Source organism: Rutidosis leptorrhynchoides, chromosome 1, assembly GCF_046630445.1.
Source record: "Rutidosis leptorrhynchoides isolate AG116_Rl617_1_P2 chromosome 1, CSIRO_AGI_Rlap_v1, whole genome shotgun sequence".
Taxonomy (NCBI): Eukaryota; Viridiplantae; Streptophyta; class Magnoliopsida; order Asterales; family Asteraceae; genus Rutidosis; species Rutidosis leptorrhynchoides.
The window spans coordinates 184,554,869-184,581,631 of NC_092333.1; the positions used below are offsets into that span (position 1 = coordinate 184,554,869).

The 26,763-nt window shown below is 32.8% G+C and overlaps 1 protein-coding gene across 1 annotated transcript; it reads left to right on the top strand.

Moving 5' to 3' along the window:
• Nucleotides 1-1,837: 1,837 nt before the first annotated feature.
• On the top strand, nucleotides 1,838-26,763 carry LOC139867481 (MLO-like protein 3). The gene is given in 15 exon segments (XM_071855849.1): nucleotides 1,838-1,969; nucleotides 2,156-2,213; nucleotides 2,714-2,991; nucleotides 3,115-3,231; nucleotides 23,498-23,558; nucleotides 23,715-23,803; nucleotides 23,930-24,004; nucleotides 24,128-24,216; nucleotides 24,362-24,411; nucleotides 24,495-24,535; nucleotides 25,068-25,241; nucleotides 25,343-25,378; nucleotides 25,491-25,558; nucleotides 26,155-26,215; nucleotides 26,316-26,763. Coding segments are annotated over 15 exon segments (1,584 nt in total). The 3' UTR covers nucleotides 26,571-26,763.

The window sequence follows — 26,763 nt, forward strand, 5'->3', positions numbered from 1 at the left end:
TTGGTAGTGGTAGCTGGTTGGTGGTGGTGGTAGGTGTTGGTGGTGGTGGTTGGTGGTGGTGATGGGTGGTGGTGGTTGGTGGTTGGTGGTGGTGGTTGGTGGTGGAGGTTGTGGTAGGTGGTGGTGGTTGTGGGTGGTTGGTGATGGTAGTTGGTGGTTGGTGGTAATGGTAGATGGTGGTGGTAGGTGGTGGCAGGTAGTGGTGGGTGGTTGTGGTAAGGGGTGGGTGGTGGTAGTTGGTGGTGGTGGTGGTTGATGGTGGTGGATGGTGGTGGTAGTGAGTGATGGTGGTGGTTGGTGGTGGTGGTGGGTGGTGGGTGGTGGTGGTAGGTGGTGGTGGGTGGTGGTGGGTAGTGGTGGGTGGTGGTGGTAGGTGGTGGTTGGTGGTGGTGGTTGGTGGTGGTGGTGGTGGTTGATGGTGGTGGATGGTGGTGGTAGTGAGTGATGTTGGTTGTTGGTGGTTGGTGGTAGTAGGTGGGTGGGTGGTGGTGGTAGTGGTTGGTGGTGATAGGTGGGTGGGTGGTCGGTTGTGGTAGTGAGTGATGGTGGTGGTTGGTGGTGGTGGTGGGTGGTGGTGGTGGTAGGTAGTGGTGGGTGGTGGTGGTAGGTGGTGGTGGTTGGTGTGGTGGTGGTTGATGGTGGTGGATGGTAGTGGTGGTTGGTGGTAGTAGGTGGGTGGGTGGTGGTGGTAGTGATTGGTGGTGATAGGTGGGTGGGTGGGTGGTTGGTGGTGGTGGTGGTGGTGGGTGGGTGGTGGGTGGTGGTGGTGGTGGTAGGTGGTGGTGGGTGGTAATTGGTGGTGGTGGTAGGTGATGGTGGTAGGTGGTGGGTGGTTGTGGTGGTGGTGGTGGGTGGTGAGTGGTGGTGGATGGTGGTGTTAAGTTATTAAATATGTAAATGTAAATTAATATGTGTAATCTTTATTAAATGTTAAAGGACAATAATACCCTTATTAATTTCCAACAATATAAATCGCGGAACATGGGAATATGATGGACTAGCACTTGATTTTTAAAATGAATGGTTGAGATCGCTTCCCCTCGCTTCCCCCCAAAGTGTTACATCCCCATTGATCCTATATATATATATATATATATATATATATATATATATATATATATATATATATATATATATCAAATGATCCGGTGGTTACAAACAATTGCAGATTTGATGATCTGTAGTACAAACACATTGAACCGAGCCTAAATACATTGACGCTCGCACTACACGTCTCAATACATTGTTTAATTAAGCTAAAAATAACGTTAAGCTATCTTGCGGGCATAGCTCAACGGTTCTCTCCATGTACTTCGTGTCATGGGATAGGGAGAAGTCATGAGTTCGATCATTAAGGATGACATGATTTTCTTTAAAACAATTGAGCACCAATAATGGTGGTATATATTGACCATGTAGAGAGGTTTTACCGGATTCTTTCACGGAACTCTACTCACGAACACTGCCTGAATGGATGTGTTCCCAGGTACCATCGATCGGGTTCGGGTTTCCGCCCGAACGTGTGTAATACGTGCAAATGATGAGGGTCGTTGAAATAAATGATCTATTGATGCCAAAAAAATCGCCGTTAAAAAAAATTAACGTTAAGCTATTGAACCTCTAATTCAATGTCTATTAAGTTGCGGTCTTCCTTGGTCAATATCACCCTCAATATATAGTCCCTACAATTAATTAAAACTTGTACATTGACTTCCTTGAACTTGTCTAAATTCTTCTTTTTAAGGTCCTATTATACTTCACTATGTATGTCATATTTTCTTCTCAATCAATTTCTAAAATCATCTCCAACATTTTAGTTTTTTCCTTTCACACAAAAATGGTAACAGGAGGAGGAGCAACCTCAACCCACACGCTACAAAACACGCCCACTTGGGCATTGGCAACCGTTTGCTTCATCTTCATCTTTTTAGGACTTCTCATCGAACATCTATTCCATATTGCCTCACGGGTTCGTATCCATCTAGGATTAAATTCTAGTTTGTAAATTCATCTTTCATAAGATTAAGTCTTGTGTACGATTGTTGAACTTTATATTAGCGACGTCGTTAGCTTTATTTCAATTTAGAGTTCTTAGTTATGTATATTAGCTAATGACTTATGACTTATGTCTACTATTTTTGGTACGGTGTTGCAGTGGCTGAAGGCACATAGAAAAACTGCATTATATGAGGCAGTAGAGAAGCTCAAATCAGGTGAAAATATACTACTCCGTATTAGTTATTCAAATGAGTTTGATTAGTCGAATTCATAACATGAAAAATAATATGATGCTGTATACTACAAAAAAGTTCCATTTTTTTGGAAAGCAGACTCCTTCATTATTTTTGACGCATTAAAATATAAATAATTAACATGTTTTTGACACATTTAAGTGTCACAAATTTTTTTGACACTTAAAAGATCATAAAGAAAAACTTAATGACACTTAAAAGTGACAAAAGTTAATAATACGAAAAAACTTTGACATTATATTTTTTTTTTCACGGTTTAAATTTTTAACATCGTATTTTTCCATGTTTCCAACTTACATGTCGCATTTATAAGCTGTCATAAATATATTTAAAGATGTTAAAAACTACAAACTTGTAGTGCTAGTAGAACAAGAAAAACAGAAGGTTAGCCTATATGAAAACTATATATTAACTGAAGCTGATTCAACCTAGTAAAACGTATAACGGTGTCTATATATCAGGTTTGATGCAGTTGGGATTAATGTCATTGATACTAGTAGTTACTCAAAGATCAATTGCCAAAATTTGCATACCAAACAAAGTAGCAAATTTAATGCTTCCATGTCACAAAATCTCGGATTACACGTATCAAACAACTCAAGCGTATGAACTTCATTATGACTTGTCACCCCGATTTGAGCGACAAGCATCTGAAGACAACAACATGGTGCAACAACAACAACAACATAGACTACTAGCTTCGGTTTCCACAAACACGTCTGATCATTGTGCTTCAAAGGTAATATTTGGTTTTTGACTAATTTTTTTTATTTGATACTCCGTATAGTATCTTTAAAGGTAGCGAATTCTGATTTTTTTTTTTTTTATTTAATTCTTTTGGGAATATGTCTTGTGTGCACAGGGGATGACATCTTTTATATCAGAACAAGGGATTAACCAACTCAACACCTTCATATGTGTTCTAGCTATCATGCAAATAGTACATAGTGTGGCAACAATGTGTTTGGGAAGCGCCAAGGTACTCATTGTGCCTTTTTGTTCATTTCTAAAAACAAAGGTGCTAATTTGGAAAATGTTTAAAAGTTAAGTGCTGATGTTGAATAAAATAGAATGCTAAAAGTTTAAAATTACATTCAGCTCCTTAAGTATACTAAAGTATATATAGTAGTCCCTCTCTCTCGTATATAATGTCTAGTATACTCTTTCATCCCAAACTAATCATTCACGTCCATAAATATATAAAAATAAAAGGATAAAGTTTATTTATACCCTTAAAATATGGAAAGGGATAAAATTAAAAGGTAAACATATTAGTTCACAGTATTCAACTATGAACACCAGACTCTCAATAGAACAATGAATATGAATTATAAGAACAGACAATTGAGAGAACACGAATTGAAAATATATGAAAGACAAAGTATTTCGTGCAAAGATACATCATCATAATGAACCGTACCCCTATTTATACAGAGTTAAACCAAATCTTGAAGATTTGGTTTCCTAAACTACTTGACTAAAACTTAGGAAAAGATAAACATAAAACTAACAAATATTCTAAACAATACAAAGTTTATCTTCTAGAGATAACACAGAATCAAAACACAATCTTCTTAATATTTAAACAAATCTCCAGAATTTTCCATAGCTTAATCATCAAGTAATCAAAACGTTGACTTTATCAAAATCTGCAACTTCAGACTCTAGGACTCCAGACTCTAACTCCTGCAAAACACTTTGAGTCATCAGATCATTTTTCCAACAATCTCTCCCTATCTGATGATGTCAAAATCACCTGTTCACCTATTCCTTCAGTTTTGCGAACTCCCTTTCAATCAATTTGCACTTGCTCTTCATAGACTTGAAACTCTTCAACATAGAAAGCTTACTGTACAAGTTCTTCACCAATTTAACTCTGAAGGGATGAGTCTGCTCTGTCACACATCTAGTCAACAAGCCAAGCAACAATTCAATACCTGCTCCTTCAAATTGATCAACTCTTATCATCATTCTTTGATTACCAGTTGTTTTGAACATTAAAGCATCTAAATACTCGACATAACTATCATCAACAAACTCTAGATGCTCTGGAACAGAATACCTTTCTACATGACCTTTAACTCTCCTCTCCATCATCTCTAACTCAAACATACCACAAAATACTTCATAATCTTTGAACCTTATAAACCCTTCTTCAAATACTAAGTGTACCAAACTAGATACCCTCTTCAATACTTCTTGCACTATAGCTTGATCATCTGCACACTCCTGGATACACACAGCTAACCCTTTCCATTCACAGAACCCTAAACGAACAATTTGGTTCAACTTAACTCTTAACCTTCTATCAGAAAAATGTGTCATAGTTAACAACAAAGTTACATCTTCAAGCTCTGATTTATCAATCTCAACCTTGACCACATCCCCTGCATACCTTCTGAATTTAAATCTTTTATTCATCTGAACCCTTAATTTATCTTGCATAGCAGCAACAACAGTAGCATTCTCCTGATCATTACCAATACCACCTGTTTGAACACCACCTGTTTGAGTATGACTAGCAACCACCTGAGTTTCAACCATTTGAGTATCATCACAAACAATCACTTGAGTTTCAACTCTATCAGCATCCTCCCCCTGAATCTGTTGCTCCCCCTCAACCTGAGCTGTCTTTGATGACTCCCCCTCAATACCTTCACCATCTAACCTTTTCCTTTTCTCCTCCTTTTTGACATCATCCACAGAGAGAGTAGACAAAAAATTCCAAATTTCAGCTTGTTGTTCTTGGAGTGTCTTAACATCAGAAGCAAAACCTGTAAAACATTGCCTGATTTCATCAACACCTTCCAACCTCTTCTCTAAAGCATTCAATCTATCACCAATATCTGTTACACCCATTGTATCATTAGAACCACCCAAACCCTGCATATCCCCTACCATCCTCCTGACCTCCATCAACTCATGTTTAGAAACAAAATTATTATTCAAGTGGAGATTAATTTTATCAAATTGAGACTGCACACCCAAAAGTTTGTCATCAAACTTCTTAGTCAGAGTAGTCAAAGCCTGATGCAGGCCAACCACATTGACTGGTGCCTCAGCCTGTGAAGTGGAGCCAATGTTTAGGGGTAAAGTTTTCATGTCCTCACAACCTTTCTGGTGATAAGTAAGTCGATCCCTGGACATAGAAGGGTTTGAGTCCTGTATTTCATCCTGTGACATGGATGAAACATTGGCAGCCTGTGCTAGCAAGTGTAAGGATTGGATATTTGGAGAGAGGAGTGGCAGACTTGTGTCTGAGGTAACTGTAGGTTTAGCCATTGAAACTGGAGTATGAATTTGGTTTGATGAGTCCAGGATTGGGACTTCTTGAATTAAGTTAACTGAGGGGGTTTTCTCAGCAACTGTAATGTGGGAATCCAAGCTTACTGTAACAACCCTTCCTTATCCACCTGAACGAAATCATCAACATTTGGTCACATTGCGAGGTATTGTCCTAAAAATGCAGGAATGGCTCCAAGTAATATGAGCAAATGCACAGCGGAAGACTTTTTTCATACCTGAGAATAAACATGCTTAAAAGTGTCGACCAAAAGGTTGGTGAGTTCATAGGTTTATCATAACAATCATTTCAATATTTTAATAGACCACAAGATTTCATAATCATAAACATAATACACTCGCAAGTGTATGTAAAGCATTCTAAGTGGTTGAGCACTTGGTAACCATACTTAACATTTAATCACGTCGCATATTCCCTTTATTATGAAATCTCACTACACCGTACCAAGTGTAGTCACCGAAATGAAGTATTGTGCAACCGTTGAATACTGGTCGTCCAGTCCGGTTGGGGTTGTCAGGCCCGATAGATCTATCAACAGGATTCGCGTTTACAATACCCATGTAAATAGTAGTTACCAAGCTACAGGGAAATATGCCAGTGGTACAACTCAACGTAGAATATATTTTTAAGTACTTGTGTCTATTTTGTAAACATTTATAAAAGCAGCGCATGTATTCTCAGCCCAAAAATATATATTGCAAAAGCAATTAAAAAGGGAGCAAATGAAACTCACCGTATGTATTTTGTAGTAAAAATACATATGACTTTATGGAATTATGCAGGGTTGGCCTCGGATTCACGAATCTATATCATTTGTGTATATATTAATACATATATCCGTAGTCGAACAACTATGTATATTATCAGTAGTTTAAATTTTAATATCAATAACCTATATGTTTCATTATATTCATTTTATTTATTTTAATAAATAAGATATTGATATAGTTTACTTTTGTGTATTATATATATTGTTATATGAATATTATTTGTTAGTTAATTTAATGAAAAATATTAAGATATGGATAATAATAATATTAGATTTGATAATAATAATAATAATACAAATTTTATATAATATGATAAGTTTAACAATATTTATAATATTAATGATAATGATACTACTTAGTTTTTGATAAAGTTATAACAATGATACCTATAATGTTAATAATAATGATTATCTTTAATATTAATGATAACAGTAATAATTCTGATATTAATAATAACTATATAAAAATAACTCTTTTGTTACTAAAGAAAATAATTTTTAGTAGTAGTTCATTAAATGATACATATGTTAATAATAATAATAATAATAATAATAATAATAATAATAATAATAATAATAATAATAATAATAATAATAATAATAATAATAATAATAATAATAATAATAATAATAATAATAATAATAATTTTGAATTTATAAAAGAAATTATAACCATTATCATGACAATAATATTAACTAATAAAAATAATAAAAATCAAATTAAAATTTGAAATCTACCTCCAATATTAGAAATAAAAAAAAGAATGCCTCGGCTGGGTTTTGAACCCGTGACCTCTCGACCTACACCATCATCCTTAACCGTTGGGCTGATGCCCTTTTTCTGTTTCATATCTCATCCGTATACTATATAACTCGTATAACAGGATCCCTAACTTCCTCTTCTTCCTCAATTCCCATTTTCATTCGATTCATCCTCTAAACTTCCAATATCATTATTATTTGATATAACATAGAATATCTAATTGCTATGTCATCTAATCAGATAAAATAAATAAATAAAGAAATTGTACAGCAGAGTGGTTACGGCCGCTGCTATGATCTTGAAAAAAAATTTATCTTGCAAAAGGTTACGATTTATATGATGGTTATAACACAAATTAGTTTGTAAAATGTTTATAAAAAATAATGGAATCATAAATTTTATCTTAATCATAACATATAACACTAATTTAAGTGAAGAACAATAGTTGACTTTTTTTAACAAAACTTTGACTCGAAAATTAACAATCGATAAGAAGAATTGGAAACTAATATTTTGCAGAAAGATTGAACACATGATTCCTAACTAAACTGCATTTAAGGATTTTGATAATTGCATCGATTCTTAATTTTGGCAAAAAAGTAGATATATAGAGAACCGTGGGTAAAAAAAAAAATTTCTTCCTCTCTTTTTTTTCAATTGCAGACAAGGTGTAACAGAGTATAAATGGGTTTACAGCTGCCACAGATTCGTTTCAATTTGTTTTGTAGTCTTGATTGGTACAAACGATTTAAAAGAAGGAACAGCGAGTGAAGAAAAATTAGATAAAGTGATAGTGAGATTTAACTGCACTTGTTTTTATCTGTACAATATATTCAATATCATTAAATAATAAATATAAACATATTATTAATAATAAAAGAATAATAATAATAATAATAATAATAATAATAATAATAATAATAATAATAATAATAATAATATTAATAAAATAATAATAATAATACGAATTTATAATAATTTTATTAATGATATGATTTTATTAGTAATAACATTAATAATATTGTTAAGGATTTTAATATTAAAAGTGGTAATATTATCATAATAATATTAGTAACTTTAATAACAATATTAATAATTACATTAATGTTAATAATATTAGTCATAATAATAATAATATAACAAATTAACTGTGTTAAATTTCATATCCATATTATTTATAATAAAGCATATAATACTTAACATTTATCTTAACATTAGTATTAATAATAATAATGAAGGTAATAATATTACTATAATTACCATATTCTTAACATATAATATATTAACTTTATATTTTATTACTTATATGTCACTTATAACAATATATTTGGATTGTTAACATTTATATATATTATATATATTACAATATAATAATTATTGTTGACGACCATATATATATGTATGTATATCTATATAAATTCATTTTAAATCATTTATTTATTTTGTATCTTATTATTTTAATTTATTGTGTGTGTCTATATTTATATTATATACCTATTGAGTTACAAATATTTGTTCTTGAATCGTCAGAAACAGTCAAAGAATAATTGATTATATAAAATAGTTCAAAATTTCCGAGACTCAACATTACCGACTTCGTTCATCGTGTCAAAGATATTAAATCGTATCGAGAGTTTGGTTTAAAATTAGTCGAAATTTTCCGGGTCGTTACAGTACCTACACATTAAAGAAATTTCGTCCCGAAATTTGAGTGAGGTGGTCATGGCTAACAATAAAAATGTTTTTATGACGACTATGAGTTGATAAATAGAGTTTTATCATTATTGATTTATATAGATAAAACGATTCGATTATGCGAAGAGTACAAATGAAGCTATCACAAAAAGATGAAATGAGTAATTATAGGTTTGTCGTAACCGGTGACGTAATCACGATTGATTTTTCCGAAATTCCAGGGATTTAAAGATAATCTTCGAAATCTAAAAGATTTGATTCTTCGGTGAATAAGGTAATTAAGATCTCTATAATTAAATACGGTGATCTGCCTCGATTACTCTGTATAATATTTCCATTATAAATTAAGCTTCTCCTGTTCCAATGTTTTTCACGTCTCCCACTTTCTATACTTTAATTCATATTTCAAAATCATCAGTCAATATGCTTCATCCAGTTTTAATTCTGGATATATTCATGACTTTCATATCTGTCATTCTCCTTTTTCATCTACCACCAGAGGAATCTGTCTACTTCTACTATGCTCTTGGGTTTATAGTGTTTTTAGTTCTCCCGAGTCTTTATATTGCTATTCGTATTAATATCCACGGTTTGTGACCTCCACCTTGTTATTGGGCTTTGTATTTTCTCTTATATTTTGGAGCTCTTTGTCTTTTTATTTTCTTCCCGACCTCTAATAAAGCGAGTAATGGTCCAGAATTTGTATGTATTAAGTTTCAAATGAACTTAATGTTCTAAACAAGAGAGAATGTAATAGCATGATTTGATTTGTCAGAATACCAGAATCACTGAAAATAGAACTATCAAGAATATACTTTCTTGATATGTTCAGAAATTAAGCATAATGAAAGAGTTATGTAACATGGCACATGATGACGTTATGTTCTGTGAATCATCACGTCCCATTAGGAACTCAGCATGACTTACTGTAATATAACCACGCTGGCCAAGCGACATTATATTATACTAACTCATGCTTCAATTCCCAACATTTCTCCACAATTCATTCATAATTTATACTTAGCTCTCATAGAAGTTTCCAATATAATGGAATACAGAAAACACGAAGAGGTAGATAATTTCGGACAAGAATATTTATGAAACTTTCCTCAGAAATATCGAAGATATTTTATGATGATATTTTGGAATTTCTAAGTTCGAAGGTTGATAAAGAAGATTTTATCATGACTTTGGAGCAAGATATTCTCTAAAGATTTCATCGAATAAAGAATTACCTGGATTCTTTGAAATCAAACTTATTCTTCGTGATTTGTCCACGGCTTCCTTCATAGTTTCACATAATCCTCTTTTCGGCACTAAATTTTCTATTGAGTGTTCCCAACACTCCATTCCTTATCACCAACTCTTGGCCATTTATACCATTTACAACATGCTGCTTCGTTAGCATTTTCAGGAGAATTGTGTTTTTAAATGATTAAACGCTGATGGTAATATGGTGGAATATAAAAGGTTTCGCGGTAACAATAAAAGAGCACGTATATATATATATCACAGTTATAATAGGTTGTCTCGAATGAAAAGTCGGAGTTGACTTGTTGGAGCTGTGATAAAATTTGCTACTTTGAAAGGGTTTACCAAATTATTTTGGGTAATAATAACACTAAAGGAATTAGCACAGCTACGTGTTAAATGTTTACTCAATTTTCGAGGGTTTTTCAGGTGCATAACTATATGCATCAATCTTTTCTTTCGTAGATGAAGTGCGGCTGGTTCATCCTCTCGATCGAGGTGTTTTTAAGAATCATGAATGATTTAAACATGGATTGGAATCGTCAAGATTCAAATGAGGTTTAAGAAGAAATCAAGTGGCAAACTTGAAGAATTGTTTAGTTTCATATGTTATAATCAATATTTTAATTCATTTTAATTGTCCAATATTATTAGTCCATAGTCGATAGTCCACAGTTACAGTTCAACAATTCATATATAGTTTAATATATAATATTCAAATTAATTAATATGTATCATGACCCGTATACGTCTCAGACTCGATCACAACTCAAACTATATATATTATTGTAGAATCAACCTCAACCCTGTATAGCTAACTCCCGCATTACTGCATATAGAGTGTCTATGGTTATTCCAAATAATATAAATAGATGCGTCGATATGATATGTCAAAACCTTGTATACGTGTCCTGATATTTAAAGTGCGTAAAAATAAATAACAGAAATTAAATGACGATAAATAAAATTGCGAGAATGTAAATTGCGAGAATGTAAATTGCGAGAATGTAAATTGCGATAAATAAAATGTAACCAGTTAGCTAGGAACAGTTAGCGTGGATTCTTAACAAATTCATCTTAGTTAATTTGTTTGTTTCTAACACTTTTTATTTTGTCCAATGTTTTCTTCATTATGCCACTTGTTGGATTCTGAGAAGTCAAAATCCAATATGAAAATAGTTGTTCTTTGGCGAACGGATACGTATATATGCGGATTTGAGCAGTATTGTTAATGACTGCCGAATCAGAACTGAAGAGTGTACAGTGTAACTTATTAATGTGAAATCTAAATATTTCTCGGGTATTACCTACCCGTTAAAATATTTTCACCATTAACAGTTTGTACGAGAGAATTTTTAATTACAATCTTTATGAAAATATACTTGCATATATATTTTCTTCAGATGTAATCATGGATTTAATAAGTCAATAAGATATTAAACTCATTTGATTTATCGTTAGTACTAGATTACATAATCTCTAAAACATTAGAGATTACATAATCGTCATGTCGAACGAAGATAAATGAGGTAGAACGATACGTAAATCGTAGATAATCGATGTAGAACGATATGTAGAATGAAGATAAAGTAGATAGAACAATACGTAGAACGATGATTATGCTAGAGGTACAGAATGAGATATTGAGGCATGGATTGTTGATGATACTGGTGCTGTTATTGATGGTACTGTTGGTGCCGGTGATGTTGCTGAAGCTGGTAAATTTTTACACCATATTCTCCAGATTGATTACTCGAGCGCGAAGTTCGTTGACTTCTTCTATTATTCCGGGATGATTGTCGATCGAAACGAGCGGATGAATAAGGTTTAAAATTTTAGATAGATTATAAACGTGACGAGATATTCGGGAACTGAAGGTGAAAATGGTGTTTCGAACAGGTTCTCCTGTAAGTGTTTCGGGTTCTTCGCCGAGGGTGCAGGTTGGTGGGTGAAAAGGATCGCCTTCTTCTCGTCTCCATTGGTTAAGTCGACTACGAACCCATCAGATAAATTGGGGATGGCTGATTGATTGATTCATTCTGGTGACGCTGCTTTCGGAGCTTAGGTGGGACTCCATATCGGAATTCGAGAGGCTTGAACTAATGGTGAGTTCCATTGCGTACGATTGAATAAAGGATTTTTCGATATGAAAAGATTTTTCGATATTGGATGATATTCTAATTGTATAGAATACCTAAATATAGTACAGAAGATGCCGTAGATTACGAAAGGATTTAAGGAAACGTGTCAGATAAAGTCTACAGTAACAGATACGCTAAGATATGTATTTATCTATAAACTATCTATCAAATAAGTGCAGAAAGTCGTGTCTAGACTTAGGAATGAGAAGCAGGTAATTTTCCACTAGGAATGATAAACAATACTTATAATATGCAGCTAAGGTCGAAGTCCAGACTCGCTAATGCATCCTAACAACTATCAGTTAGACACACTAATGCAAGACCTGGTTCACGACGACCACCTCTCTGATACCAACTGTAACAACCCGTCCTTATCCACCTGAACGAAATCATCAACATTTGGTCACATTGCGAGGTACTGTCCTAAATATGCAGGAATGACTCCAAGTAATATGAGCAAATGCACAGCGGAAGACTTTTTTCATACCTGAGAATAAACATGCTTAAAAGTGTCAACCAAAAGGTTGGTGAGTTAATAGGTTTATCATAACAATCATTTCAATATTTTAATAGACCACAAGATTTCATAATCATAAATATAATACACTCGCAAGTGTATGTAAAGCATTCTAAGTGGTTGAGCACTTGGTAACCATACTTAACATTTAATCACGTCGCATATTCCCTTTATTATGAAATCTCACTACACCGTACCAAGTGTAGTCACCGAAACGAAGTACTGTGCAACCGTTGAATACTGGTCGTCCAGTCCGGTTGGGGTTGTCAGGCCCGATAGATCTATCAACAGGATTCGCGTTTACAATACCCATGTAAATAGTAGTTACCAAGCTACAGGGAAATATGCCAGTGGTACAACTCAACGTAGAATATATTTTTAAGTACTTGTGTCTATTTTGTAAACATTTATAAAAGCAGCGCATGTATTCTCAGCCCAAAAATATATATTGCAAAAGCAATTAAAAAGGGAGCAAATGAAACTCACCGAATGTATTTTGTAGTAAAAATACATATGACTTTATTGAATTATGCAGGGTTGGCCTCGAATTCACGAACCTATATCATTTGTGTATATATTAATACATATATCCGTAGTCGAACAACTATGTATATTATCAGTAGTTTAAATTTTAATATCAATAACCTATATGTTTCATTATATTCATTTTATTTATTTTAATAAATAAGATATTGATATAGTTTACTTTTGTGTATTATATATATTGTTATATGAATATTATTTGTTAGTTAATTTAATGAAAAATATTAAGATATGGATAATAATAATATTAGATTTGATAATAATAATAATAATAATACAAATTTTATATAATATGATAAGTTTAACAATATTTATAATATTAATGATAATGATACTACTTAGTTTTTGATAAAGTTATAACAATGATACCTATAATGTTAATAATAATGATTATCTTTAATATTAATGATAACAGTAATAATTCTGATATTAATAATAACTATATAAAAATAACTCTTTTGTTACTAAAGAAAATAATTTTTAGTAGTAGTTCATTAAATGATACATATGTTAATAATAATAATAATAATAATAATAATTTTGAATTTATAAAAGAAATTATAACCATTATCATGACAATAATATTAACTAATAAAAATAATAAAAATCAAATTAAAATTTGAAATCTACCTCCAATATTAGAAATAAAAAAAAGAATGCCTCGGCTGGGTTTTGAACCCGTGACCTCTCGACCTACACCATCATCCTTAACCGTTGGGCTGATGCCCTTTTTCCGTTTCATATCTCATCCGTATACTATATAACTCGTATAACAGGATCCCTAACTTCCTCTTCTTCCTCAATTCCCATTTTCATTCGATTCATCCTCTAAACTTCCAATATCATTATTATTTGATATAACATAGAATATCTAATTGCTATGTCATCTAATCAAATAAAATAAATAAATAAAGAAATTGTACAGCAGAGTGGTTACGGCCGCTGCTATGATCTTGAAAAAAAAAATTTATCTTGCAAAAGGTTACGATTTATATGATGGTTATAACACAAATTAGTTTGTAAAATGTTTATAATAACTAATGGAATCATAAATTTTATTTTAATCATAATATCTAACACTAATTTAAGTGAAGAACAATAGTTGACTTTTTTTAAACAAAACTTTGACTCAAAAATTAACAATCGATAAGAAGAATTGGAAACTAATATTTTGCAGAAAGATTGAACACATGATTCCTAACTAAACTGCATTTAAGGATTTTGATAATTGCATCGATTCTTAATTTTGGCCAAAAAGTAGATATATAGAGAACCGTGGGTAAAAAAAAATATTTCTTCCTCTCTTTTTTTTTCAATTGCAGACAAGGTGTAACAGAGTATAAATGGGTTTACAGCTGCCACAGATTCGTTTCAATTTGTTTTGTAGTCTTGATTGGTACAAACGATTTAAAAGAAGGAACAGCGAGTGAAGAAAAATTAGATAAAGTGATAGTGAGATTTAACTGCACTTGTTTTTATCTGTACAATATATTCAATATCATTAAATAATAAATATAAACATATTATTAATAATAAAAGAATAATAATAATAATAATTAATAATAATAATAATAATAATAATAATAATAATAATAATAATAATAATATTAATAAAATAATAATAATAATAATACGAATTTATAATAATTTTATTAATGATATGATTTTATTAGTAATAACATTAATAATATTGTTAAGGATTTTAATATTAAAAGTGGTAATATATTATAATAATACTAGTAACTTTAATATCAATATTAATAATTACATTAATGTTAATAATATTAGTCATAATAATAATAATATAACAAATTAACTGTGTTAAATTTCATATCCATATTATTTATAATAAAGCATATAATACTTAACATTTATCTTAACATTAGTATTAATAATAATAATGAAGGTAATAATATTACTATAATTACCATATTCTTAACATATAATATATTAACTTTATATTTTATTACTTATATGTCACTTATAACAATATATTTGGATTGTTAACATTTATATATATTATATATATTACAATATAATAATTATTGTTGACGACCATATATATATGTATGTATATCTATATAAATTCATTTTAAATCATTTATTTATTTTGTATCTTATTATTTTAATTTATTGTGTGTGTCTATATTTATATTATATACCTATTGAGTTACAAATATTTGTTCTTGAATCGTCGGAAACAGTCAAAGAATAATTGATTATATAAAATAGTTCAAAATTTCTGAGACTCAACATTACCGACTTCGTTCATCGTGTCAAAGATATTAAATTATATCGAGAGTTTGGTTTAAAATTAGTCGAAATTTTCTGGGTCGTTACACTTACTAACCTAGTTGGTTCAGGTTGGGTCAAAGTACTCCCCTCACCAACCTCTAGCAGAGGTGATGGAGTTGTACTTGTAGCACCTTGCCTAATAGATTTTTGATGTGAATCCATGGGTGCTGAATCAACTAAGTGTTCAAGTATGTGAACATTCTCATTATGAGCTGGTGAGCTCATAAGGTTGGTTGATGGAGTAATTTGTTCAAGAGCAGTGGGAGAAGGTGGGTTTGAATTAAGTGGGATTTCCTTATTCATCCCTTCAGCCTGCTCAGTTTGTTGAACATCATGGGGTGGAGTAACTGGGGGGTAGAATCTGATTGCTCAGACTCTATGATTGGTTGATCAATGTTGTGATCTTCTGCAGATCCTGATTGCTCAGACCCTGCAGGAGATGCCCCTTCAGATCCTGATTACTCAGGAGCTATAGGTTGATCAGGTTGGTCAGGTTGACCAATGTTGACCCATTGCAGCATTGCTGGAGTGAGAGCAACTTCATTATCAATGTTGATATGACTATGAAACATTCTTGAACTGCATTCAGGAAAAGCTGTATACTCGTACACTCTTAACACCTTTAGACCATCATACAAATCTCGATGCATAGCTTGTTCAATCATTAGACTCAAAATCCTTATAAAAGGAACATTATGATCCCTAGGTGTTTTCTCAGTAAGAACCAACAACTCATTAAAATACAAGCGAGCAAAATCAATGTTTCTGCCTGTCACTATGACATGAAACAAACAAGCTTCAAAATCATTGATCTCTGTCAAGCTTCCACTCTTAAAACTCAAACTTCTCACAACATTAGATAACATAAACATCCACCTAGGTGTAAACATGCTAGTCTTAACAGTTGAATCAGTCAACGGTTGACCAACTAAATTAAAACTTAACCTTGCAGCAGACTTAGAAGGTGTTCTAACAAAATTGTCACGCATAGGTAAATTCAAAGCTAACCTCAAGTGATTCTCAGTAAGAACAAGAGTATTGTTACCATTACGATATGTGCCTGTGAGTGTTCATGCCTCCCTGTCACCAACACATGTATACCAAAATTCAGCAAGCAATTCTGGAAACATCGTTGTTGTTTTGAAGAATGCGTCCTTCAATGGATGATTGTGCATAAACTGAGTTAACTCCTCGTATCCTTCGTTAGCAAAATTCTCTGGAATTGAATCACAAGCAACTCGGTTATTAGCAGAAACCATAACATCCTTATTACCTTTAATCTCTGTAGCACGAATCATGTTTGCTGTGGGGACAAGGACGAAGGGAATGTACTTTGATCGAGCCATTACGTTTGATGAAACAAAGGGTTTTGAAAATTGAGGGAATTTTGAAGAAGATGATCGAAAGAGGGATTAGGGTTTGAAAACTTAAAATCGATTTGAAGAGGAGGAAGGATATTTATATCCTGACAAAATTTCAAAAAATTTACTTTTAACCCTCAAAATAAATTACCGATTACCCCCTTGTAAAATAATCCTTTTTACTAAAGAAAAGAAATATTTTAAGAATTAAATAAGGAAACAAATATACACCAAAAATACACTAGGAGAGTAAATCTTTCCAGACTCTGAATAATTTGATGTTACCCAGACTCTGAAAACAACGTAATCCAGACTCTATTTTTTTTTATTTTTTTTACAACAATAGTTTAGAGAGTATCTTCACTTGTCAACATTTCAGTTGATGGATTTAACATTCCAAGTTGTTCGAGAAGATAAAAATGCCTCTCCTCAGGAAGTGACTTAGTAAAAATATCTGCCAATTGATCTTTAGTACCAATATGCTTTAAAACCACTTTGCCTTTCTCAACACAATCCCTTATAAAATGATGCCTGATCTCTATGTGCTTGGTCCTGGAGTGAAACACTGGATTCTCTGTAATAGCAATAGCACTCTCATTATCACACATTATTGGAGTTTTGGTCAATGTTAACCCAAAATCCAAAAGTTGATGTTGCATCCAAAGTAATTGAGCACAACAACTCCCTGCTGCTACATATTCAGCTTCTGCTGCGGAAGTGGCCACTGAATTTTGCTTTTTACTGGACCAGCTCACCAATTTTCCACCTAATAATTGACATCCACCAGAACTGCTTTTTCTATCTAACTTACAACCTGCATAGTCTGCATCTGTGTAACCAATTAGATCAAACCCTGAGTCTTTAGCATACCAAAGACCCAGGTTAGGGGTAACTTTTAAGTACCTAAAAATTCTTTTCACAGCTTTATAATGAGACTCCTTAGGATCTGACTGATAACGTGCACACATACATGTAGCAAACATTATATCAGGTCTACTAGCAGTTAAATATAACAAAGATCCAATCATACCTCTATAGGTTGATTGACAAGTGGGTTTTCCAGATTCATCTTTATCAAGTTTTTCAGAAACACTCATTGGAGTTCTTAAAGAGGAGCAATTTTTAAAACCATATTTAGTTAACATATCAGAAATGTAATTACTTTGGTTAATAAAAATACCCTCATGACTCTTCTTTATTTGTAGTCCAAGAAAATAGTTTAGAATACATAAATTACTCATTCTATATTCTTTAGACATTATGTCTGAAAACCATTTTCTCAAAAGTGGATTAGTAGACCCAAAAATAATGTCATCAACATAAATTTGAACAAGTAACACATCACCTTTCTCCTTTTTGATGAATAAAGTTTTGTCAATAGCCCCTCTAGAAAATTTCTTTTCTAGAAGAAATGTTGACAAAGTATCATACCAGGCTCTGGGAGCTTGTTTCAGACCATACAAAGCTTTCTTCAACTTGAAGACATGCTTGGGAAACTTCTTACTCTTGAAACCGGGAGGTTGCTTCACATAAACCTCTTCTTGCAATTTACCATTTAGAAAAGCACTCTTTACATCCATTTGGAACACCACAAAATCTTTATCTGAAGCATATGCCAGAAACAATCTAATAGCTTCAATTCTAGAAACAGGAGCAAATGTCTCATCATAGTCTATACCTTCTTCTTGTCTATACCCTTGAGCCACTAACCTTGCTTTATTCCTAACCACAATACCATCTTTGTCAACCTTGTTTCTGTAAACCCATTTAGTACCAATTGCAGTTTTACCATCAGATTTTGGAACCAATTCCCATACATCATTCCTTTCAAACTCTGTCAACTCTTCAGTCATAGATTCAACCCAATCATTGTCAGCCAATGCTTCATCTACTTCTTTGGGTTCAATGAGTGAAAGAAAATTAGAAAAGAAACAATAGTTTGCAATGGCAAAGTCAGACACAGTTGTCTGAGAAGAACCAGGTTTAGGCAACCCAGTAGGATCTGCAACATAATCTTCAAGATGCTTTGGAGGAACTATGTTTCTAGAATATTTTCTGATATGAACAACAGAAACCAAGGTGTTATTAGGTGATTGATCACCTTCTTGAATAACAACAGGCTCATCTTCTTGTTGAACTTCTTCTGTATGAGAATTATCTGCAGAATCATTTCTCAACCCAGACAAATCAGGTTCATCTGACTCAGACTCTGAATCCAGAGTCTGAACACTGTTTCCAGAAATTAAATTTGACAATTCACCAAGTGCAGATTGCTCAGAGCTGGATGACTGATCCATTTCTATGGGACTTTCATCAAAAGAAACATTAATGGATTCTTCAATCTTCATTCTCCTCTGATTATATACTCTATAAGCTTTAGATACAGAAGAATATCCCATAAACACACCTTCATCAGATTTTGGCCTCATCTTTTCAAGCTAATCTCTTTGATTCAAAATATAACACTTACATCCAAATACATGGAAGCAATGAATAGTAGGTATCTTTTTATGATATAGCTCATAGGGAGTTTTGCCATGTTTCTTCACAATCAAGGACCTGTTTTGAGTATAACAAGCTGTATTAACAGCTTCTGCCCAGAATCCGAGTGCAACATTTGATTGGCATAGCATAGTTCTGGCTGCTTCGATAAGTGTTCTATTTCTTCTTTCAGCAACTCCATTTTGTTGTGGAGTTCTAACAGGAGAGAAATTTTGACCAATTCCAGACTCTTCATAAAAGTCAATTAAAGTAACATTTTTGAACTCAGTGCCATGATCACTTCTCAATTGCTTAACAAGAACACCTTTTTGAACCTGCTCTCTCTTGATTAAATTGATGATTTCTTCAGGAGCATCACTTTTTGCAGCTAAGAAAATAACCCAAGTAAACCTAGAATACTCATCAACAATTACCAGAGTATATCTTTTTCCACCCAGACTACTAGTGTTCATTGGACCAAACAGATCCATGTGTAGCATATGAAGTGGATCACTAATAGTAGCTAGAGTTTTTGAGGAAAACTTTGTTTTGGTCTGTTTACCCATAATACAAGCAGAACAAGGTTTATCTTTCTTGAAAGATTGTTGAGGCAAACCTCTAACAAGCTTCTTTTTGGAAAGCTCATTAATGTTTTTGAAATTGAGATGAGACAACCTTTTGTGCCAGAGCCAATTAAGTTCAGGAACAGTCTGAGAATACAGACATGTTTCAATTCCAACATCAACAGAATCTAGATCCAGCATATACACATTTTGAACTCTCCAGGCTACAGGTGTTGGCCTTCCTTTTGGATCATAAATAATACCAGCTTTCTTTCTTATTCTAATCTCACAATCTTCATCAGCAATCTGACTCACACTTAGCAGATTATGCTTCAACCCTTCAACTAAAGCAACTTTCTTAAATGAAACACTTCCAGCTTTAACAGTACCATAATCAATAGTCTTTGCAACAGAATTATCACCATATCTTACAGAAGGACCTTTTTCTTCAACAAACCCTACAAGATGCTCTTTGCATCCAGTCATGTGTCTTGAGCAGCCACTGTCCAAATACCACAAATTACCCTGCTACACAAGACACAAAACAAAATAAAATGGTTAGTTTTTAAGGGGAACCCACTTTTCAGTGGGTTCAGTTGGAGTGCTCTTCACTCTCCAAACAAAAGCTTTGTTCCCAATCCAAATCAACTTGTCCTTAACTGTTTTCAAAACACTTTCACAAACTTTAGGTTTCCATACCTTTTCAATTTTCTCAGGAAAACAAGATGTTCTTTTAACTAAAGGTTTTTCTTGACTCTTGATTTTTTTATTGAGTTTTGAAATTTTCCTTTTGAGTTTTTGGATAGTCTTTGCTTGTTTTGACCTTCTTTTAGTTGACCTTATTAGATCTGGACAAGTGTCACTATCAGAGGATGATTCAGAATCACTTTTGCTACTTGACTCTTGGGTGTCAGACTCTAGGTCAGAACATACACTTTCACTTTTAGAGACTAAACTGTTAGAGTCTGAGGATTTCAAGAGTTCAGACTCTAGTGAATTTCTGCATTCTAGTATTATAGCCTCTGAGGGTTCAACAAGATCTAATGATCTTACAAATGCATTAGTTAAAATCTTTTTATCACCATCAAATTTTACAAAAGTGTCAGGTAAAATGTCAGGTTTGAATACACTAGGATCAACTTCCACATTATTGTTTAATATGTAGTTTTCACCTAGTATAGCCTTGACATCATTTGGAATTTGTTTGGCAATAGCATCAGAATTCTTTTTGGAAGATACACACCAAGATTTACAAATTGTTTCATAATATTTTGACCTTTTAATTGATCTTCCTAATTCAGTATTTAACCTTTTTGTTTCTTCTGTGTATGCCATTTTATAGGTGTCAAGTTCTGCCTCACATTCTTTTAATTCTTTAATTTTAGCATCTTTGTTTTCGATGATGTTTTTAAGATCAAAAATTTGTGTTCTTAACCTATCAATATCTTCTAAGCACCACTTAAAGTCAAGTAACAAATACTGAAACATTCTCACTTTTTCATTATCAAGATAGTTTACAAAATTTTGTACCTTATAGGCCGAAACTTTATTACAAGTAGAGTCTTTATCCATCTTTTTAATAGCTTTCAAATCTTCCTCAAACTTGCTAGAACCACTATCACTTTCAATTATAGCCATAAGACACTTATCCTCTTCCTCATCAGATGATGAATCTTCATCCTCCCATGCTTCTGCATACAAAGCCTTCTCCTGATCTTTGTTCTTTGACTTTTCTGCTTCACTCTTCAACTTCATGTACTTGAGCTTATACTTTCTTGCCTTGTCAACAGACTTGTTGGTATTTGAACCTCCTTCACTCTTAGACCAGCAATCTGCAGCTATGTGACCTATCTTGCCACACTTAAAACATTTAGCTTTCTTTGGATCAAAAGTACTCTTACCTTTACCCTTCTTATAACCAAACCTTTTCTGCTCAATCCTTTGAGTCAAAAGAGCCACCTGCCCTTCCAGATCTTGAATCTCCTCATCTTCATCAGAAGTTTCATCACTTTCAGATTCAACCTTGCTAGAATAACTGGAGAATAGTTGCTTATTCTTCTTTGTGGTAGCCACCAATGCAGCTTATGGATCTTTAACAACCTTCTTAGCATTAATCTTGTTCTTTAATTGTGTTTCTTTAAAATTTGATAGTATTCCAAACAGCTCACTTAATTCATAGTTGTCTATCTTCTCACTGATTACCATGGATGTAATCACAGACTCAAATTTTGAAGGTAACAATTCAATGAACTTTTGACACAATACCTGTTGTGTTTTCTCTACGCCAACACTTCCAAGATCATTAATTAGAACCTGAAATCTTGAATGGAGATCACTCAAAGATTCTTTAGGCTGAGCAGCAAAGTTTTCATAACATCTTATCAGATTCTTCTTCTTCTGAGTCTTAACAACTGTGACTCCTTCATAGTCATTAAGCAAAAGATCACACATAGCTTTTGCAGTTTTGGCATGACTTATCTTTCTAAGAATCGGAACAGTAACAGCATTGCCTATAATACTCCTTATCTTACTATCAAGCTTGAATTTTATGGCTTGTGCTTCAGTCCATCTATCTCTTGGAGTTTCACGAAAATAAGCAGGTTGTGCAGCAACAGTATCTGTGGCAGGAACAGCTTCAACCATTGCACCAGGTATAATAGGTCCTGTTGTGAGGACTTGCTCAGCATCTTCATGAATGGAACCCAGAAACCAAAGAACTTTCAGTTTCCATGTTGCAAAGTCTGTGCCATCGAATATTGGCACACCTTTTCCAGCCATAACTGGGGTTGGAATGGTACTGGTAGACATCTTGATCAATATATGGATCGTTTTAAAAGATTATCAAGTTGGATTTACACCTTTCCCGCTCTGATACCAGTTATTAGTTCACAGTATTCAACTATGAACACCAGACTCTCAATCGAACAATGAATATGAATTATAAGAACATACAATTGAGAGAACACGAATTGAAAATATATGAAAGACAAAGTATTTCGTGCAAAGATACATCATCATAATGAACCGTACCCCTATTTATACAGAGTTAAACCAAATCTTGAAGATTTGGTTTCCTTAACTACTTGACTAAAACTTAGGAAAAGATAAACTTAAAACTAACAAATATTCTAAGCAATGCAAAGTTTATCTTCTAGAGATAACACAGAATCAAAACACAATCTTCTTAATATTTAAACAAATCTCCAGAATTTTCCATAGCTTAATCATCAAGTAATCAAAAGGTTGACTTTATCAAAATCTGCAACTTCAGACTCTAGGACTCCAGACTCTAACTCCTGCAAAACACTTTGACTCATCAGATCATTTTTCCAACAAAACAAAAACTAGTGTGTAATACTGATATTTCTTAAACTGCGTATTTTATTGTCTAGAGCCAATGTAATTAGAACGGATGGGTCTTGGGTTTGGGTGCTAGAGAAAGGGTCTGAAATAGTTGTGAGATAACTCTATTAGACTACATACATCTGACTAAAAATATAAGTCTTTCCAGTAAGCTGAACATCGAAAACCATTATTATTGTTTCTGAAATTATGTACATAGATGAGGAGTTGGAAAGCTTGGGAGGAAGAGACTCAAACAATTGCATATTCTGTGGCCAATGGTACCACAACTAATTGCATATAAATTTCTTATGCTATGTTTAATTTTATTCATAATTACAATACAATGTTGATTGAGAGAGTTGTATTTATATACTCGGACAGGAGTATATCAATCATAATGATACATACTGAATAGATATTGGTGTTTGATATAGATCCTGGCAGGTTTCGATTTACACGACAGACGACATTTGGACAACGACACATGAATGATCCAATCGACACGCCCGTTTTATTGTGGACTGTGAGTTTAACAAATTCTGCTTTTTTTATTTAAGTTGATTATCTGTTAGCTACGTATTGAATACAGTAGATGATAATAAACAGTCTAATTTATTGCTAATAAATAGAATTACATGTTTTAAAACAGAAATGTTTCTTTAGGCAATTCTTTAATTCAGTAGCTAAAGTCGACTATTTCACTCTTCGTCATGGATTTATTTCGGTGAGTCATCTATAAAAATACCTTTATTTTTATTTTCATCGTTAACGTTACGTTATTAATTTGAAGAAGAAGCTAAAGTATGTAACTATTCAAAGCTATTTTTTGTTTTTATACAAACTTTAGGCTCATTTGTCTACAAACAACACTTTCAACTTCCGCAAGTATATACAACGGACTTTGGAAGATGACTTCAAAGTTGTGGTTGGCGTAAGGTAAAAATGTGCACCATCTCCACCCTAAACTTTACTTAATAAGCATAACAAGCCCCTATACTTTGTTTTTATCATTATTGGTCTCTGTAATTGGAAACTTGACTGTAATATATTGACATGGTTTAGCTTTTCATTATTTGGACAGTCCTCCGATGTGGTTTCTTCTCGTTATTTTCATGCTTCTCGATGTTCACGGTATGAATGAGCTTCAACCTAGTTTTGTTTCGTAAATTGGTAGTTTTATGACTACAATAACAAAAACTGGTGTTGGCATTTAGGTTGGCATATGTATCTTTAGTTATCTTTGCTTCCACTCGTTGTAAGTTTTAAATTATTAATTGTCTTTCGAATTAAACTTTCTTTCGTTGTCATAAAGTTCGATATATTTTAGGTATTATGCGAGATAAGGTTAGTTGTCATATTTTTTGTGGGGTTTTGCTAACGCGCATTTACTTAATTCGAAATTTACTTAATTATTGGAATTTACATTCAATACACGCATAAACATGGTAATTATTAGATTGATTAATGAGTATTGATACAAACAAGCCAGACTGCATGACGGATGTATACCTAATGTAATTATACAAATACGCTAAAAAAGAGGTTGATTAAAGTAATAAAAAAATCGAATGAACAGTAATGGCAAGTGTGTTAATGATATAATTATAATTATGATATTTAAGAAATTTTCGAGTTATTCAAAAGCAAACTTATACACAAACACGAATTTATACTACGAAGTTGTCATATTATACTTTGTATTCTTCGGCACAAGGTAACTTTTTTTTAGCAGTTTTGGCACAAGCTAACTAATTCGTCTAATATTTCATGTCATATAAATACGATAGATCGTTTTGGTCCTTGGAACCAAACTACTAGTGATCGTAGCGAAAATGGCATTGCAACTCAAGGAGCAAAATAAAGTAATTATTGGAGCCCCCTTAGTTACACCTAATGACGATTTGTTCTGGTTTAGCAACCCTCAGTTCGTCCTTACTCTATTGCATTACACACTGTTTATGGTAATTGGCATATATATTAGTCGAATTTCAAATTGGTATATCGTATATGTTAGTCTCACAACCTTGATCTCACTTGCATTTTCTGTATCAATATTTTGCAGAATGCATTTGAGTTTGCTTTTTTCGTATGGACAACGGTACTGTATTTTTTATATATTAATTTATGAAAAAATCACTTTGTACTTTTTCTTGTTGCAGTATCTCCTTGTTCATACAGTTGCAATTAATAAAATCGTTGCTTTTTCGCAGTTACAATATGAGATACACTCATGCTTTCATGAAACTACAACAATCCTTGTTACAAGGGTTGTGTTAGCGTAAGTTACACAAACACTTTAGTACCTCATAAACGACATGTAATCACTTTGGCCGGGTCAGGTTTGGGGTTAACATAGTTATATGCTTATACATCAGATAATCAATACGAAATATTCAACCAGGGTCGGATACCGGCATGTGCAATGTCTGCACGGTACAAGGCCCATAATCCAAAGGGTCAATAATTTATTTAATTATTTTAGTCTGTATGTAACTTTTTTGTCCCAAAATTCAATATATGCAAAACTTTCGTATACCTTACTTTTTATTTATTAAAAATGACCCATTAAATTTTCGAATATCAAATTGACAACCCATAAAAAAAATTATATAAAATTGACGGCCTATAAAACAACATCGACATATTATTTTTAAACATATAGTAAGCGCTTTAACATATGTCAAAGATATTTTCACTTTCAGTTTTGATATATCCTGGCAAGGTGTACATCTATTTATGCATAAAGTACAAATACACATTTCATAAGAAAAGTAGATCTATCAAACTAATGAGTGGAAATATCATACGCCTTTAAAATATGATACGCATTCAATAATCAAGACAAAAACTACAATCTGACATTTTTGTTTCAAGGGTGATGGTTCAAGTCATATGTAGCTACATTACACTACCACTCTATGCTCTCGTCACTCAGGTTCGTGCATATTGTATAATCCTCATATGATTAAATGAGATCGATATGATCCTTAACGTCACAATTTGTTTAGTACTTCACTTTTTACATTTACGTACAGATGGGTTCAAAGTATAAAAGTTCGGTACTTGAAAATCAAATGAGGGAAGTGATAAAGCAATGGCACGAAGAAGTTAAACAGAGGCGAAAAAAACAATCCCAAACACCCATTAATAGTCCAATCTCGAACATGGCTACTCAAATAAGCTCCAAGGAGATTGTTCAATATCGTCCCACGCCAATAATTTCTGACTTCATTTCACGTAAGATTAAGGATGCTAGTGAAATCGCCGAAGAGATCCAAGAGGCGTCATAAGTATAATTTAGTTAACGCCTTATATGAGGAAGTTCTCTAGCATTATTTGTTTATTAATTATTAATATTAGTGTGATTATTTTCGTATATATTACATCATTAGTACCTAATCACACTAATACTTCTTATGATTTATGTAATTAAGGATTCATCTTGCTATATTATACCCCATCCAGTTATCATCAATCAATTTC